Consider the following 15,832-nt stretch of genomic DNA (forward strand, 5'->3'; position numbering starts at 1 on the left):
AGCGTCAGCCGTGAGCTTTTTTTTTTTTATTTTTTTATTCCCGCCTTCAAACGCTTAACAACGCTAAGAGACGTTTAGACACCGAACCATGACCACGTGTAGGGGTCCTGTAAGTTTTATTCACCCAAGACAAACCAAGCAAGTTGAAGGAAGGAACGAATCCCTTGGCGATCGAAGTGAGCTCCATGCCCTCTTGAATGGCCAACTTGGCAACCCATTCAACCAAGCAGCCAAGGCAGAACTACAATCCAGGCAGGAGCGAACCGCTGCCTGGACCTTGCCTTGATTGCCAGCCAACGGAATAATCTCCACCTGTGAGGTCAACGCCAAGCCCGCTACCGCCTTTCAGCTGTGCCCCGACCTCCCCGCAATACCATGCAGCCCGGCCACCGTCTGCTGGGAGCAAATGATGATGGCGGCTCTGTTCCCTGATGGATTTTTTTTCTCTCTTTTTCTCGGGTTTCCCCATTTCTTTTGGAGTTGTCATCTTTGTCCCGTTAAGCCGCCTTTTAATCTGTAGCTTTAGCTACTCTTTTTGTGTATTTTTTGTTATCATTTTTCCTACTCCTCGTCCTTCACTCTACCAGGCGTAATGTGCTCGGGGCTTGCGTAGGGACTCATTGATTATAGCATCGACCCTCACACGACTCTCTGTCTGGTACGACAACTGTTTCGGACTGGTGCAGCGGCTTTTTCTTGCCGCTTCTGTTAACTCTCGTCTGGCGCGACCCTACCAAAAAAAAAAAAAAAAAAAAAAAAAAAAAAATTATTGTTAAACATTCAGTCAGACCTGAGAATAAGGAGCGCGTCTGTGCGACCTAAAAATAGAGGATGCTCCCCGCCGCGTTGAGGCTGCTGTTTGCAGCATCCACCACCGCCGCGGCCATCGTCGCCCGAGACCAGCCCAAACCGCCGGTTCTCGCCCACCGCCAGGTTCAAGACAGCGGCTCGGCCGAATTCGGCGATGGATACGTCCGCTACCCGCTCCACACCTCGGAGCGGCGCCGTCCGCTGGGCGATGCGGCGATCGACAGGGCCATCATGTCGCTGGTCAAGCTTGAGGCGCGCCAGTCGATAGAGTCGGGCGTCACCAACATCGAGGACGGGTTGATCTACTCGGTGGAGATCGGAATCGGCACACCCAAGCAGCAGATTGAGGTCGTCATTGATACCGGGTCATCCGAGCTTTGGGTTAATCCCGACTGCGACAATATCGAGAATCGGTTGAGCACACAGATGTGCAAGGCCGTGGTGCATTACGAGCCCCGCAACAGCGAGACTGCGGTTAACCTGGGCAGGACTGGAACTATCACGTACGGGTCTGGTGATGTTAAGTTCAACTATGTGGCGGATACCGTCACTGTTGGCTGTGAGTATTTGCTTGTTTCCCGTTGAAAGACAAGAAGCTCCATGTAACTAACCTTCCTCCCGCCAGCCAACACCGCAGTCAGGAATCAGACTTTTGGCGTGGCAACCCAGTCGACCGATATTTTCATGGGCATCATGGGCCTAGGCCTGCGTCTCGGTCGCACCCGTGAGAGTAACTACTCCCTGCTTCTGGAAAGCCTGGTCGAGCAGAGGCACATCCGAAGCCGCGCCTTCAGCCTGGACCTGCGGAGCGTCGACAGCAGCACCGGCGCCGTCATATTTGGCGGAATCGACACGACCAAGTTTATCGGTGACCTATCCAAGACGCCCATGCTGTCACCGCAGGAGACACCGCAGGGTGCGGATAGGTACTACGTCTACATGACCTCCATCTCTCTTTCTTCGGGCGGAGGCTCGCGCAAGGTCTTCGACAAGGGCCTGACCGATGGCGTGGCCGTGTTCCTCGACAGCGGCGGCACCGTCTGCCAGCTGCCGCAGGCACTGTTCAAGGGCATCGGCGACGCCTTCCCCAACGCCACCCTCGACTCACGCTCGGGCTTCTACCAGGTCGACTGTGAAAAGGCCACGTCAGTTAACGGCACCATCGACTTTGGCTTTGGCGACAAGGTCATCCGCGTCGGCTACGCAGATTTCATCTGGCGACCCGCCCGCAACGTCTGCTACCTCGGCGTCAGGGCATTGGCCAGCCAGCGCGGCGAGCCAATCCTGGGAGCGAGCTTCCTGCGCGCCGCCTACGTCGTCTACGACCAGGACAACAGGAACCTCCACCTCGCGCAGGCGGCCAACTGTGGCGACGGCGACATTGTCACCATCGGTCAGGGCTCAGATGCGGTGCCGTCTAGCGCCAAGGGAAAGTGCAGCGTCGCGTCGAGCGGGGACGGGGCGCAGACCGCCGACGAGAAGAAGAACGCGGCGGATAGGATGGCGGATGGGGCCAGCTGGATGCTCCTCCTAGCGGCGGGCGGCTTGTCCGTCCTGTATACCTCGTTTGCATAGGACAAACGGGTTGGATTGGGTTTTGCGGGCAAGTTCAAATAATACATATAATTTGATGAATACTACGAATTATTTCCTAGTCTTGATTGAGGTTCCGCTTTGACGGGCAACGCTGTGAATGGATTTGAAGTGAGTCGCGACGGATGCTGGAGGACCAATGTGGCGCACCCTTGCGGCTGGGCCCGATCATGCTTGCCAATCGAGATACGAAGCTAGAGGCTCAAGCCACAATGACTTCTCGACGTGCACCATTCACTTCGCGCCACCATCTGCAACCGTTAGATCAAGTATCTGTCAAGTCGGTGAGATGTCTCGTCGCAAGATCCATCAAATTGTTGAAGCATGGATGGATTGTCCTCGTGGGTTTCTGTCCATGTCCACAACAATGCACTGCTATTGCCAACCGAAGTCAAGTGACATGCACAGAAATATTCTCGCGTGGTAGGAGGGATATATAAATAAGTGTGTAAGCTATCTAATATGTACATATTAGGCATAAATAGATGTGTAACTCTTTACTTACTAATATGTAAGTTAATATAAAAATAGGTGTAAGTCGGCTAATATACAGATTAATATATATAAATGTGTAAGTCGTCTATTATATAAGTTAATATATAAATAAAGATCTGTGATCCAACCTAGGTATGGAAACGGAGCTCTACCTAAGGTGGGCTGAATGGTTGATAAACGGGCTGTCACCTGACCCGACACCAAGACTGAGCGAGTGGTGCACATCGACTTAACCAATCTTGCCAAAGCTGGGCGACAGGATTGTGGGACAAGTCGGATGACCAGTGGTTTCCCACGTATAATTTGCTCTTTTACTCGTCCTGCCTCAGATTTTGCCTCCTCAGGATCCTAAGAAAGCCCCTGGGTCTACTTTAGAAAGTGATGGGACCAGTTAATCAACCATCTCAATCGGTAGAAACTTCACAAGGGACTTTAAATGATTCCTTTCATGCACAATGGGATTCGGCGCACATATGGACTCTTTTCATACCTCTCATACTTGATTTTCTTTGTTTGTATCCAAAGATCGTAGATCTGGCCTGTATTAAGTACCAGGTAAGTTAGACCTGTAACCAACACTCCATATCAATACATCGGATAGATCGGGTGGACTGGCCTAGTTACCTATCCGGCAATTACCTTCAGCCAAATCAAACTGCGGTTCCCTCTGGCTTTGAACTTTTGCCTAGTCTTGGAGAATGTCCTCTCCTCTGACGGAGCCGCCAGATTAACCAGTGGAAGTCATCATTCCCTCGCCTATCATGTTGCTGATTATGGAAAATACAGTCTATGTCATGGACTGGAACGCTCCCATCATCCCTGCCAGATACTTTGAGAGCCTGCGACTGCTTATCCGTCCACAACGCAGTCTACTATTCTGCGGGTCTGATAAAATATGTATGAATGAGTCACAGAGGAAACCAATATGGCGAAGCACTATGGTCGGCGCAAACTGGATGTGTGGTTCTTCAAGTAATTTGTATATGGCTTTCCTGCAGCTTAGGTTAGTCTGTCAACCCCCTTATTGACCAGGGCGGTAGCGACGTACCACGTAGCGATGCAACACTGGCTTTTGTTATCAGTTCAAGATTCTGCTACGTTTGACGCACTTAAACTAAGCGTGTTAAATGTTGACAACGCAGGGTCTCCATCGCAACCTCCAAACCTTGAATCACCTTCTTCAGTCTGTTTCCTACATCCCTTGTCCGACAGGACTCCAGTCTCGGACCCAGGAGCTTTCCAAGATCCAGGAGAAGATTCATTGCTCCAAGAATGGCCTTAGGTGGCTCTCTGAGCCAGAGAGGGAGGACCTTTTGGTCCACCGCCTAGGCAGCTTAAGAAATTATCAACGAATTTCTTGTAGGCTTCCTAACATCAGAGCCCTGCTGTCGTGGATGGTCTCTGCGGTGGGGGCTGTGTTGCCATGGTTCGAACTGCGACTACAATATCACCTCAAGTAAATGACAGTTATACCTTTGCCAACAGCATTTCGCATCGGGTCTTCGACCGTACTGTTTCCTGGACCCGCACGCCACCACTCCTGTGTTGGTTGTGGTTGAAATCTCGCTCCAGGTTACACCGCTTCAGCTGCTGCTCAAAGCTGACCAGAAAGGCTGCCTAGTTCATGCTGCCGTCGCACATCGTGCAGAGGCCGTTCGTAATGGCAGGTAAGATGTTCTAGAGCACCTAAGTGTCTGCACAAAAGACCACTAGTGCCGCCGGGATGAAGCAATAAACAAGAAGGATAATCTTGCTAAGATGTTACTTCTCAACTCTCTTTCATCTGGCCGATTGCTTCCGTGAAACACTTAAAAGGATATTGGGCCCAGCGGCCTGGGTCAAGGTCGCGAGAAGCCCGGTGGAGACCCTCGACCCTATCTTTTTTCAGATGGTCAATAGACCGATCGGCAACAATGATCCTGTTCAATTCAAGGATTGGCCCAGGCGTAAGGATGCTAAAAACGTCTTAAATGGGAAAATGATCTCATGTTTTCCCTTCTCGTCCGTTTTGCTCATCCTCTGTTCAGTAAAGACAGGATCTGCAGGAATGACCACTTGCCCTGGAGCCTTAAGCTCAAACAACTCCTTTGATTTATATATATATATAGATAGAGAAATACGTGTGAGCAAAGGCTCCAGAATCTATACTTAACTGCTCTATTGTATCGACAACCGCTGCGATGGGCAGCAAAGCGTTCCTATCAAATGTCATGTGTGGCACAAGCCAGCATAGCAGCGCGAATCAATACCTGGGAGTCGCTTGCTAGTTCAACGAGTTACTGTTATTGCTCACGCTATGTAGGGCAAAAGACGCCGAAATCTTTGAGCTTTATAGCATTTGCTAGTTTCCGTGGCTTCTAGCTATGGAGCTCAGGGATCGCACTGCAGGTGACCTCGTTAAGCAATTCCTCCAACCATTCCCTCGGCCAAGAGTTTCCGATCAGTTGGGTCCGTAACCAGATCGGCCCGGGTGAAAATCCCGAGTGTTCAGTCACCCGCCGGGTCTGGCTCCTCCTGTCTAACAGCAAGCCTACAGAGAACAGCTCTCAGCCCCCATCCCAGCACACCGGTGGGTATGGTCCATGCATGATGTTCCTTGGAACCGGTTAGAATTATAATAGGCCAATTTAAAGATGTGGAGCAGATGGGTTGAGTGCTAGGAAGCCCCGGTCTACGCTGCCACCAAAGCTCTGCTATTCTTCCGCGGGAGGTGGATCGGCTGAATCGCGTACTGGATGGAGTATGTGGAAGGTATCAGGCGCGATCCCATCTTCCTATCTCCCCATGCACCTTACCCTATATGACCGCCAACGAGTTTTTATGGTGGTCCCTCTGTCATAGTAAGGTCGTTAGCGGAAAGCAAAATGTTAAGGGTGGGCCTGTACCTCCTCCGTGGTTCTGCATTCCGCTAATACCCGAACAAGTCATCTTGACTCGCGCCTTATCTGCCGTGTATATATACCCTATATTATCTTGTAATATAGATAAGATGGCATTTGCTTGATATAGGGGAGAGAAAAGGGGGGTTTCCTGGCACGTGCTGGTTGTTGATAGTGTGGTACCATTTGCCTGGAATGATTGCAGCGGATCTGCTGCAAATCAGGAGTCCACTGGCCGCAGTCGCAAAGAAACTAGTAAAAGCTCCATTGCAACAGGAATAACTTTGTGGCCGCGGAATGTATTGGTAACTGCATTAGATCCCACCAAAGTTTTGCTCCAGTTTCTTGGCGCTTCGGCTCCAATATGGGCAGATTTTGAAACAACCTAGCCTAGCCCTACAGAACTAAATGGCGGAACACAAGTCTTTGACTGCCGACGAAAAGGGGGAGGGCGGACAGGCGACGCCACCCGAAACGGCACCTATTGCTGAAAAACAGGCACCAATCATCCTGTCTGAGGGTCAAGAATGGATTTTGAGCAGGCAGCTTGAATCCCCTACTTGTGAAGTCTCTTTCTTGGCACTTTATCGTTACGCCGACGTATGGGACTGCTTAATTATAGGCGTCAGCGTCGTTTGCGCCATTGCCGCCGGCGCTGCCTCACCTCTTTTGAGCGTAAGTGCCAGAAAACCTTGTCAGCGGCGGTTTCCCTTGAACGATAAACTCACAATAACACCTCGTGCCTCTCTAGGTATTTTTTGGTCAATTAACCAACGCCTTCCAAGGCATAACGCTTGGCACCATCTCGGCCCAAGATTTTGAGGCGGAGCTTGTCAGGTATGTGCTTTATTTTGTTTACACCGGCATCGCCGAGTTCGTCGCCGTATATGTGTCGACGGTCGGCTTCATTTACACCGGGGAGCACATCACGCAGCGCATCCGTGCCAAGTACTTGAAGGCCGTGCTGTGCCAAAATGTAGCCTACTTCGACAACCTTGGCGCCGGCGAAATCACCACGCGCATCACAGCCGACACCAACCTCATCCAGGATGGCATCTCGCACAAAGTCTCCCTCACCCTGACGGCGGTCGCTACGTTCGTGACGGGCTTTGTCATCGCCTACATCAAATTCTGGAAGCTCGCGCTTATATGCACGTCCACCTTGGTCGCTTTCGTGACGGTCATGGGAGGCGGGACCAAAGTAATCGTCAAGTACGGCACCAAATCCATGCAACACTACGCCGAGGGGAACAATCTCGTGCAGGAGGTGCTCAGCACCATCCGAACGGCTACGGCGTTCGGAACCCACGACCGACTCGCAGAGCGTTACGAGTCGCATCTTCGGGTGGTCGAAAAGTACGGGATCAAAATGCAAATCGCCCAGGCGCTGATGGTCGGGGCCTTGTACAGCATCACCTTTTTGACCTACGGGCTCGGCTTCTGGCAGGGAGCGCGCTTTCTAGGTACTGGCGAGATGGATGCGGGAGGGATTTTGACCGTTTTGATGGCCATCATGACGGGTTCGTATGCCATCGGCAACGTATTCCCCCACACGCAGAGCTTTACCAATGCAATGGCGGCTGCTTCCAAAATATACAGCACCATCGACCGCCCGTCGCCGCTTAATCCCACCTCCAAGGAAGGGCAACAGCTCGAACGTGTAACAGGCGATATCGAATTGCGTGGCGTGACACACGTCTACCCATCACGGCCTGACGTCGTCGTGCTGGACGACGTGAGCTTGTGCATACCCGCCGGTCGCACCACGGCGCTCGTTGGCCCGTCGGGCTCCGGGAAGAGCTCCATCATCGGCCTGATCGAGCGGTTTTACAGCCCCGTGGCTGGGGAGATTTTCTTGGACGGCCGAACGGTCCAGGATCTCAACCTACGATGGCTCCGTCAACAAATGTCACTAGTCAGCCAAGAGCCTAGCCTATTTTCAACCACCATTTTTGAGAACATCCGCTTCGGGCTGATCGGCACCGACTTGGAAAATGCACCCGAGGAACTCGTGCGCGAAAGGGTCGAAAAAGCAGCCGCCATGGCCAACGCCCACGCCTTCGTCACTTCCCTGCCGAAAGGGTACCAAACGCACGTGGGTGAAGAGGGTATAGTGCTGTCTGGTGGGCAGAAACAACGCGTCGCTATAGCCCGTGCCATCGTCAGCGATCCAAAGATCCTCCTTCTCGACGAAGCCACGTCCGCCCTTGACGCAAAATCCGAAAAGGTTGTGCAATCCGCCTTGGACAATGCTTCCGAGGGTCGGACCACGGTCGTGGTTGCTCATCGCCTGTCGACCATTAAACGTGCCCACAACATCGTCATCCTGAGCGGCGGTAGGATTGTCGAACAGGGGACTCATGAGGAGTTGATAGCTTTTGGTGGCGAGTATCACAGGCTCGTAGAATCTCAGGAGTTTAGTGATGACGAAGTTGACTCGGAATCCACAAACGAACGCAAGGATTCACAGGATGAATTTGAAGTGATCCCCACTGAAAAACAGGCCTTGGCCAAATTGTCTTTGGGATCAAACCCTACCACGGCTGATGAGAACAACACTCTGTACCCGTTAGGCACACTGATACGCTTTGTCGCCTCCTTCAACAGGCCAGAGCTCACGCTCATCCTCCTTGGCGTGGTGTTCGTCGTGCTGGCCGGGTGCGCGCAGCCCACGCAGGCCGTGCTGTACGCCAAAGCCATCACCGCCATAACCACGTCGGCAAACCACGAGCAGCTCCAGCGCGACACTGACTTTTGGGCGCTGATGCTCCTGGCCCTAGGCCTGGCGCAGCTTATCTTCTACGCCATCCAGGGGACCTGTCTCGGCATCGGGTCGGAGAAGCTCACGAGCCGCGCCCGCAGCATGGCCTTTCGCGTCATGCTGCGTCAAGAGATTGCCTTTTTCGACCGTGAGGAAAACACCACCGGATCCCTAACCTCGTTTCTTTCGGCTGAAACCAAACACCTCTCGGGCATCAGCGGCATCATCCTGGGCAGCATATTGATGGTGACGGCGACGCTTACGGCTTCGCTGGTGGTCGCACTGGCGATCGGCTGGAAGCTGGCGCTCGTCTGCATATCCGTTGTGCCCTTTCTGCTAGCGTGCGGGTTTTGGCGCGTTTCTATCCTGGCCAAGTTTCAGGTACATTCCAAGAAAGCTTACGAAGCTTCGGCCATGTACGCCTGCGAGGCCACCACAGCAATCCGCACCGTTGCCGCCTTGACCAAGGAAGACGAGATATTGTCCAAATACGACCGTCAGCTCGGCCGCCAAGCCCGAGACAGCCTCGCCTGGACGCTTAAAGCCTCGGCTCTGTATGCCCTGTCTCAGGCCATGACATTCTTCTGCCAGGCCCTGGCTTTTTGGTACGGCGGTACGCTCCTCGCCAATGGAGAGTACAGCATTTTTCAGTTTTTTGTCTGTTTCAGCGAGATCATGTACGGCACCAACGCGGCCGGCGCCATCTTCCACCACGCATCTGATATGGGTAAGGCCAAAAACGCCGCGGTCGACTTTAAAAGGCTCTTTGACCGCCGTCCTGCGATCGACGTGTGGTCGGAGGAGGGTGAGAAGGTGTCGAGCGCCGCAGAGGGAATGGTCGAGTTCCGGGACGTGCACTTTCGGTATCCCACGCGCCCGGAACACGCTGTGCTTTCAGGACTGAACTTCAAGGTCGAGCCAGGTCAGTATGTGGCGCTGGTTGGCCCGAGTGGTTGCGGCAAAAGCACTGCGATCGCTCTCTTGGATCGCTTTTACAATGTGACCTCGGGTGGCGTGTACCTGGACGGCAAGGACATTTCGAAGCTCAACGTCAACTCGTATCGGAACCTGCTGGCTCTGGTCAGTCAAGAACCGACGCTGTATCAGGGAACGATCCGCGAGAACATCTTGCTGGGAAGCCAAGACCGCAATGTGAGCGAGGAGGACTTGGTGGCGGCTTGCAAGGAGGCAAACATTCACGACTTTATCCAATCACTGCCGTATGTATATGGCCTCCCGGGAGTTTACCACCCATCCAGTCAAATGACTAACGTGAACATCAATATCTAGTGACGGCTACAATACCACAGTAGGTACTAGAGGAAGCATGCTATCAGGGGGCCAGAAGCAGCGCGTGGCAATCGCACGCGCGCTGATCCGCAACCCGCGCGTCCTTCTGCTCGACGAGGCCACTTCGGCTTTGGATTCCGAATCGGAAAGGGTCGTGCAAGCGGCTCTGGATGCCGCCGCCAAAGGCCGCACCACCATTGCCGTCGCGCACCGCCTGAGCACGGTGCAGAAGGCCGATGTCATCTTTGTGTTTGACCAGGGACGTGTGGTGGAGAGCGGGACGCATCAGGAGTTGATGCGCAAAAATGGGTATTATCATGAGTTGGTCAACCTGCAGCGCCTTGGATAGGGGCTGATTCTCCCAGAAATCGTTTCATGTTTATAGATTTTATTGGCTATGAGTTTGTTTATCTTTTCACGCATCCCATCTCTCTATTCGCCTTCAAGCTCCTGTCCACGGCTCCGAGCACAATGCCCGGCAGGCCCCTCTCCATGAGATGGGCTACCGCCTTCTCTGTGCTGCCGCCCGGCACGCAGACTTCTTCCCGCAAGACCCGCACAGGTTTCTTGCTCTCCCTCGAAAGTAGGCCAGAACCCAGACAAGATTGCACCACCAAGCTTCTGGCGGTCTCGGCGCTCATGCCACGCGCCTCGGCTGCAGAAACCAGGGATTCGATCAAGTAGTAGAAGTAGGCAGGAGCCGAACTGCAAGGCTCAAAATTAGCATAATGGCGCTTTTTCCCTCGAGGATAAGAAAAAAAAAAAAAAAGAATAAGGACTATGAACGAAAAACCTACCCGGAGATCGATGCCGCCACGTCAAGCAGCGACTCTTCCGGAAGCACACTCACGGCCGGGGAGACCACCCTGAGCACGGAAGCGACCACGTCGACGCTGCGTCCAGCGGCGTCGGCGCTGGGGAAAAGGGCCGTGGCTCCCTCGCAGCGCGTGACGGGCAGGTTGGGCATGGACCGCACGATCGGTGTACCTGGGGGCAGCCAGGACTGCAGCTGGGCGACCGAGATGCCGGGACACATGGTGACGACGGTGGGGCGCGCCTCGCCCTCGAGCGTCCCCAGCGCGCCGGCGATCTCCCGGCATACGTGCGGCACCTCCCCGGGGCGGGTGCAGATGAAGACGACGTGGGAGTTGCTGCCACCGCCATCGGCCGACGCCTTCCAGATGCTCGGGTGCAGGTTGTTTGTCGTCGCCAGGGCTTTGGGGTATAGCTGCGTCAGCTGCTCCGCGTGCTCCGTCCTCCGGGCCGTGACGGCGATGGCGCATGTGTCTTCCCACTCTGTGTCGGATGAGTAGATGCCGTTGATGACGGCTTGGGCGAGGTGCCCGCCGCCGATGAAGGTGAGACGGTCTGGTGCAGACATGACTTTTTTTTTCCGTTTAGCGGTTGGTGGCTTGGTGATGGGCCTGTGGGTTGGTGGTAAGCGCGTGGTTTGGCTTCGTCATATGGCTGCCATTTTCAACGGGGAGTTAGTCGGCATTCTTCGTACCCCGTGATATCAGGGGTAAACCGATCGGCCTCGGTGCAAGTTGTGGGTCTTCTTTGGATTTTGGTAGTATCTCCTATCAGCCTGCCAAGTGTCTGGGTATGGGCCGCGCGTTTCGAAAATACCCGAGAAACAGTCAAATGCGACGTTAAGCCACAAAAGCTTCAGCAATGTTCCTGGGACGCGGCGAAGCCATCCGCAAGGATGGATCCTGCAAAAAAGCTTATCTTCTTGTTGGGAACCGACCCAACCATCAAAACTTTGCTCATAACCGTCGGCTCGCTCGTATCCACCCCCACAAATTACACCGCATATCCTGGCATTTTTTGGAACAGGGATAAAGTACTGCCTACGTGGTAAATGGGAACAAGATCAGCTAACAACATAAACATAACGCCCTTGGTTTGCAGCGCAGTGCTACGCTGGTATTTGGGTAAAACCTTCAGGTAATAATGGTATATATTAAAAATTAAATAACGGTATTATTTCAAAAACCTACGTAATAATGGTTGACAAATTTGGAACACGTCGGCCAAAACTTTTGTAATGATTGTAATATCTCTACTACGATTTCCGATTGTTTCTACTATTATTGCCGATCTCAACGTTAGTTCGTGGTAATAGTCAATAAATATATTTATTTAATTTGTTTATATTACTTATATCAATGATATTGATCAAAGTTACCGGGAATTGTGTAATAGTTGCGATGGGTAAAAATACTTTAACAGAATTAACTGAATTTTTATATACAGTATTTCGTGATTTGAAATTATTGATTCGAATCGCGGATTCGTTGAATCCTTCGTATCTCTTCCCACATCATCCGGTTCCACGAGGCGTCGTCCCGGCGTGCCTGCGCAGCAGCAAGCTCTGTCGGGTTTGGTCTTAATTTTGGTGTCTTTTTTTCGCGACCAAGATCAAAGCAGTCTGAGCACAACCTTAGGTCATCGTCGGCAATGACTGAGAGTGGGCACCAAAGTGGGCAAGTTACAAGGTTCACCACTGCGCCAACCAGGCAACGAACTCCTATTCGAATCACTTTGCCGCAACTATAACGGTTGGTACGACTTTGGGTAGGATCAGTCATCGCTATAATAATATTCAATTAGTAACATTTCATCAAAGTTGAAAATACGTTGCCTACCTGGTGCTTTCTGCGCTTCAAGTTCATGTGCGTCCTTGCTGTTTTCTAATTTCTTTTTAAGTTTAGCTAATACGTTTGGTGGTGGGCACATATCGCAAGTAAAATCTTGCGATTCATCCCGAACAGGAAGGCTTGCAGTCGGTTTGGAAACTATGGCGCATGTTTCTACATGCTGTTCCGTCATTTTGCTTAAGTCGGGTTTCGAGCAACGGCAGTCCGCCTGGTGCGCAGGGCCGGCTGTAATGTCCGAGGTCAAAAGGGCAACAATAACAGCAATTGAAACGCGCATTGTGTTCGAATAGATTCACCAGTTGTTGTTTCGTTTTCTTTTGTTGCAGGAAAAATCAGAGAGAGATTTATCTTTTTCTAGAAATGGGGGAAAAAAGACAAGAAACGAAAAGAAAAAAGGAAAAAGAAGAAGAAACATAAGAAAGCATGGAAGAGATTGTAAAATAAAACCAATGGAAGTATTGAAGAGGTTAATTGTATAAGAATCGCAAAGTAGTTTTCATATTTTGGCTGTTGACGGATAACAGCCTCCTTTTTTTTCTAAGAAATCGAAATGCGCTTTATATATAATTTCTATGAAGCTTTTAATATACTTTCTCTTCGAATGATTTGTTGCATTATCTACGCTCCTAAATTTACAATGTTTGAATCGGGTAACTTTATATTTTGTAAATGTACTGTTATTTATATACGATTAAACAAAGCGGGTAGAGCTCTGACTCGATAATAAGTACATATTTACATATGAACACGAGATTTAATATTGAAGTCTATGCCTTGATTATTAGCAGCTCGAAAATAAACATTGGTACAGCTAATATTAATATTAAATGAACCATAGAAGGCCGGTAATGCCGGGTTTGAACCAACGGTGCATTTATACAAATATAGATAAATTTGCTCCTTATTCTGTTAATAATTGCAAAGGTTACAGAACGAAGGTTGCTGTGGAGCAAGGGCCTGGTAAAAGCCTTTTGATCCACGTGACTACCTATAGAGGAGTTGCACAGGCGACCAAGTCAACTACCCAGCTAATCAAACAGCAAAGGTATTACAGGAAATTAATAAGTTAATTAAGAAGTTACTTCGACGCAATTAAATCCGGGAAAAAAGGGCTAAGCCACACCCCAATATTGTTACAGCCAGGCATATATTGGAGAACCGCAGTGTTTTGAGGACGATTAACAAATACTTTAAACTGGAAAAGTGCAAGAGAACTGACAATTACCAACGGCCCCTACTGTTACGCTTCAGCGCAGTAAAAGCCGGTATCCTAAGCCCTCTAATCGTACATTGACAACGATCCGCCTTTTATGACAGAAGTGGTGCTGCTGGAACCCAGATCTCGCCCCCTAGTATGTTCCCTGGATCCTCATATTCTGAAACTCCCCGGCTGTCATGTAGCTGGCCTCCTTTGCTTCTCCTGTCACCGGGCGCAGGCTTGCTGACCTATCTGGCTTCCCAAAATAGGCAATGGAATACCTCTCATCGACCATGGCACGTTTGTCACCAGCAACGGCACGAGCCTGCGGCAGATGCACCCTGTGATATACGCTTTCGAGCCCAGCCCACTTGCCGAGACAGTCGCCAACGTTAAGTATGCACTCGTGCGGTCCTCCGCTGGCCACGTCGACAAAGGTCCCGCTACCGGGCGGCGACTCCGCCTCTGCACGTGCAATCGAAATTAGCAACTGAATCTATAGAATGGTGGTGGGGCGATGGACTATCCAATGGTGCGACTCACGCAAACCCCCGACGCTGTCCTGGAACAGGAGCGTTATGCTCCCAAAGTCGGTATGGGCGGCTATGCGAGTCGACGAGGCGAATTCGTCGCGTGCGACCGTCGGGTAGTGAGTCAAGCGAAGCTCGTTGGTCTGGTCGACGTGCAGCTCCGCAAAGATCTGCCTGGGCAAACCCAACCCGATGGCGACGGCTTCGAGGATGGCAAGCTGGGCTTGGTAGCAGACCTCGAAGAAGGACGTGAAGGTGGGCTGGAAGCCGTCACACACCCCTGGCGGTGGCCATATGTTGCTATATAACGGGTCACGCTGCGAGCCGATGTCGTAGGACTCCTTTGCGCCAACTGGGTAAGCTGGGTGTCTTGAATCTATGGGTTTAAAATGCATTACCTTCATGTCCTTTAATAATGGCACCGCGCTGGACTTGTTATAGCTTGACACGGCCGATACGTTCTCAATCCCGAAGGCGCTGTAGCCGCGATGGGGATTGGCCGTTGGGGGATGGGGCGCCTTGAGCTTCTCGTCTACAGGAAGCTCGAAGAATCTGCGACTCTGGGAGTAAGAAAAAAAGGGTAGGAGTTAATACATATTGTGGCGATAGTCATCCCAACACAAGACAAGTGCATATAAAGGGATTCTTGCCGTCTCAAATGCCCTGTCGATATCGACGGCAGGCACTCCGTGGTTCACCAGCCTGGCAAAGCCATGTTGTCTGAGGTCAGACACCAGGGCGCTGCAGAACTCCTTTTGTTCGGCGGCATTGTCGCTGTAAAAGCGCGAAAAGTCCAGTTGCGTATACATGGTGTGTCGCTATTCGTATCTGTCGATGCGATGTTGTCTTTCCTGACCATGGTACTACCAACGGGACTGGTTGACTTAACTTGATTCGATTCGATTAGTGCCCCAGTTTTCGAGTCACGACAGTATTGTACCCGGGAGGTTGGACCTTGATCTGGTGGTATGGGTACCAATATAAGCCGTCGGGTATTTCCCTGACGGAGTATTTTCGTCCCCAGTTATAGTCAGATTGCGAAAATTTCAATTCGTTCGAATAAACAAGGCCGATCCTCGCCCATACGATAAATTCATTTAGACGGTAATTGGTATGCTCCCCCTAATATAAAGCCAGATGGAGCACCTTTATAGTAAAGTAAACAGTTAGAGTTGCAATTACTACTGTAGTCCAAGTTGGTCCAAACAGAAAGTCGGACAGGGGTCCTGATAATGGACAAGATTACCACGGACCCCGTCAAGACCCCGTTAAGCACCCGCAGATCAGAAAAATGCTTGTTCATCCGGCATGAAACCTTATTTCCGACTCAAAATGCCCCACCACACACTGTCAATGATATACCTTATCGCGACTTTGGTCCATTCATTTTCCAAACAATTAGATAATCCGAAACTGTGATAGCTACCATCTATGCCCCAACTCGTAGAACCGAAATAGGTAAAATAGGGAGGTAAATCATTGGTGATAGTTGTGTTGGTGGTGGTGGTGGTTGTGGCGGTTGTGGTAGTGATGGATAGTATCCAGTCCAGATGGCGGCTGTGCGGACCTTCAAAGTGGAGTATTTCGGCTGTCAAACACGATATCGTGGGTGC

General features: G+C 51.3%; 5 protein-coding genes across 5 annotated transcripts; 3 read left to right on the top strand and 2 right to left on the bottom strand.

The window, feature by feature from the left end:
• The first annotated feature begins 743 nt into the window (after positions 1-743).
• Positions 744-2,650, top strand: PgNI_05482 (uncharacterized protein). The gene is made up of 2 exons (XM_031125513.1): positions 744-1,369; positions 1,436-2,650. The coding sequence occupies exons 1-2, from the start codon at positions 832-834 to the stop codon at positions 2,383-2,385; spliced, it is 1,488 nt and encodes a 495-aa protein (XP_030983037.1). The 5' UTR covers positions 744-831; the 3' UTR covers positions 2,386-2,650.
• Positions 2,651-6,185: 3,535 nt separating this feature from the next.
• PgNI_05483 (uncharacterized protein) lies at positions 6,186-10,177 on the top strand (the record flags this gene model as incomplete). Its single annotated transcript, XM_031125514.1, has 3 exons — positions 6,186-6,452; positions 6,529-9,758; positions 9,829-10,177. 3 exons carry the CDS (start codon positions 6,186-6,188, stop codon positions 10,175-10,177), a joined length of 3,846 nt encoding a protein of 1,281 aa, XP_030982626.1.
• A 58-nt stretch (positions 10,178-10,235) lies between these two features.
• On the bottom strand, positions 10,236-11,209 carry PgNI_05484 (uncharacterized protein; the record flags this gene model as incomplete). Its single annotated transcript, XM_031125515.1, has 2 exons — positions 10,236-10,533; positions 10,626-11,209. 2 exons carry the CDS (start codon positions 11,207-11,209, stop codon positions 10,236-10,238), a joined length of 882 nt encoding a protein of 293 aa, XP_030983038.1.
• PgNI_05485 (uncharacterized protein) lies at positions 10,300-11,141 on the top strand (the record flags this gene model as incomplete). The annotated part of the gene is made up of 3 exons (XM_031125516.1): positions 10,300-10,411; positions 10,447-10,517; positions 10,599-11,141. The coding sequence occupies 3 exons, from the start codon at positions 10,300-10,302 to the stop codon at positions 11,139-11,141; spliced, it is 726 nt and encodes a 241-aa protein (XP_030982627.1).
• A 2,446-nt stretch (positions 11,210-13,655) lies between the features above and the next one.
• On the bottom strand, positions 13,656-15,028 carry PgNI_05486 (uncharacterized protein; the record flags this gene model as incomplete). The annotated part of the gene is made up of 3 exons (XM_031125517.1): positions 13,656-14,154; positions 14,233-14,771; positions 14,814-15,028. 3 exons carry the CDS (start codon positions 15,026-15,028, stop codon positions 13,841-13,843), a joined length of 1,068 nt encoding a protein of 355 aa, XP_030983039.1. The 3' UTR covers positions 13,656-13,840.
• Positions 15,029-15,832: the final 804 nt, after the last annotated feature.

This window comes from Pyricularia grisea, chromosome I, assembly GCF_004355905.1.
Source record: "Pyricularia grisea strain NI907 chromosome I, whole genome shotgun sequence".
NCBI classification, from domain to species: Eukaryota; Fungi; Ascomycota; class Sordariomycetes; order Magnaporthales; family Pyriculariaceae; genus Pyricularia; species Pyricularia grisea.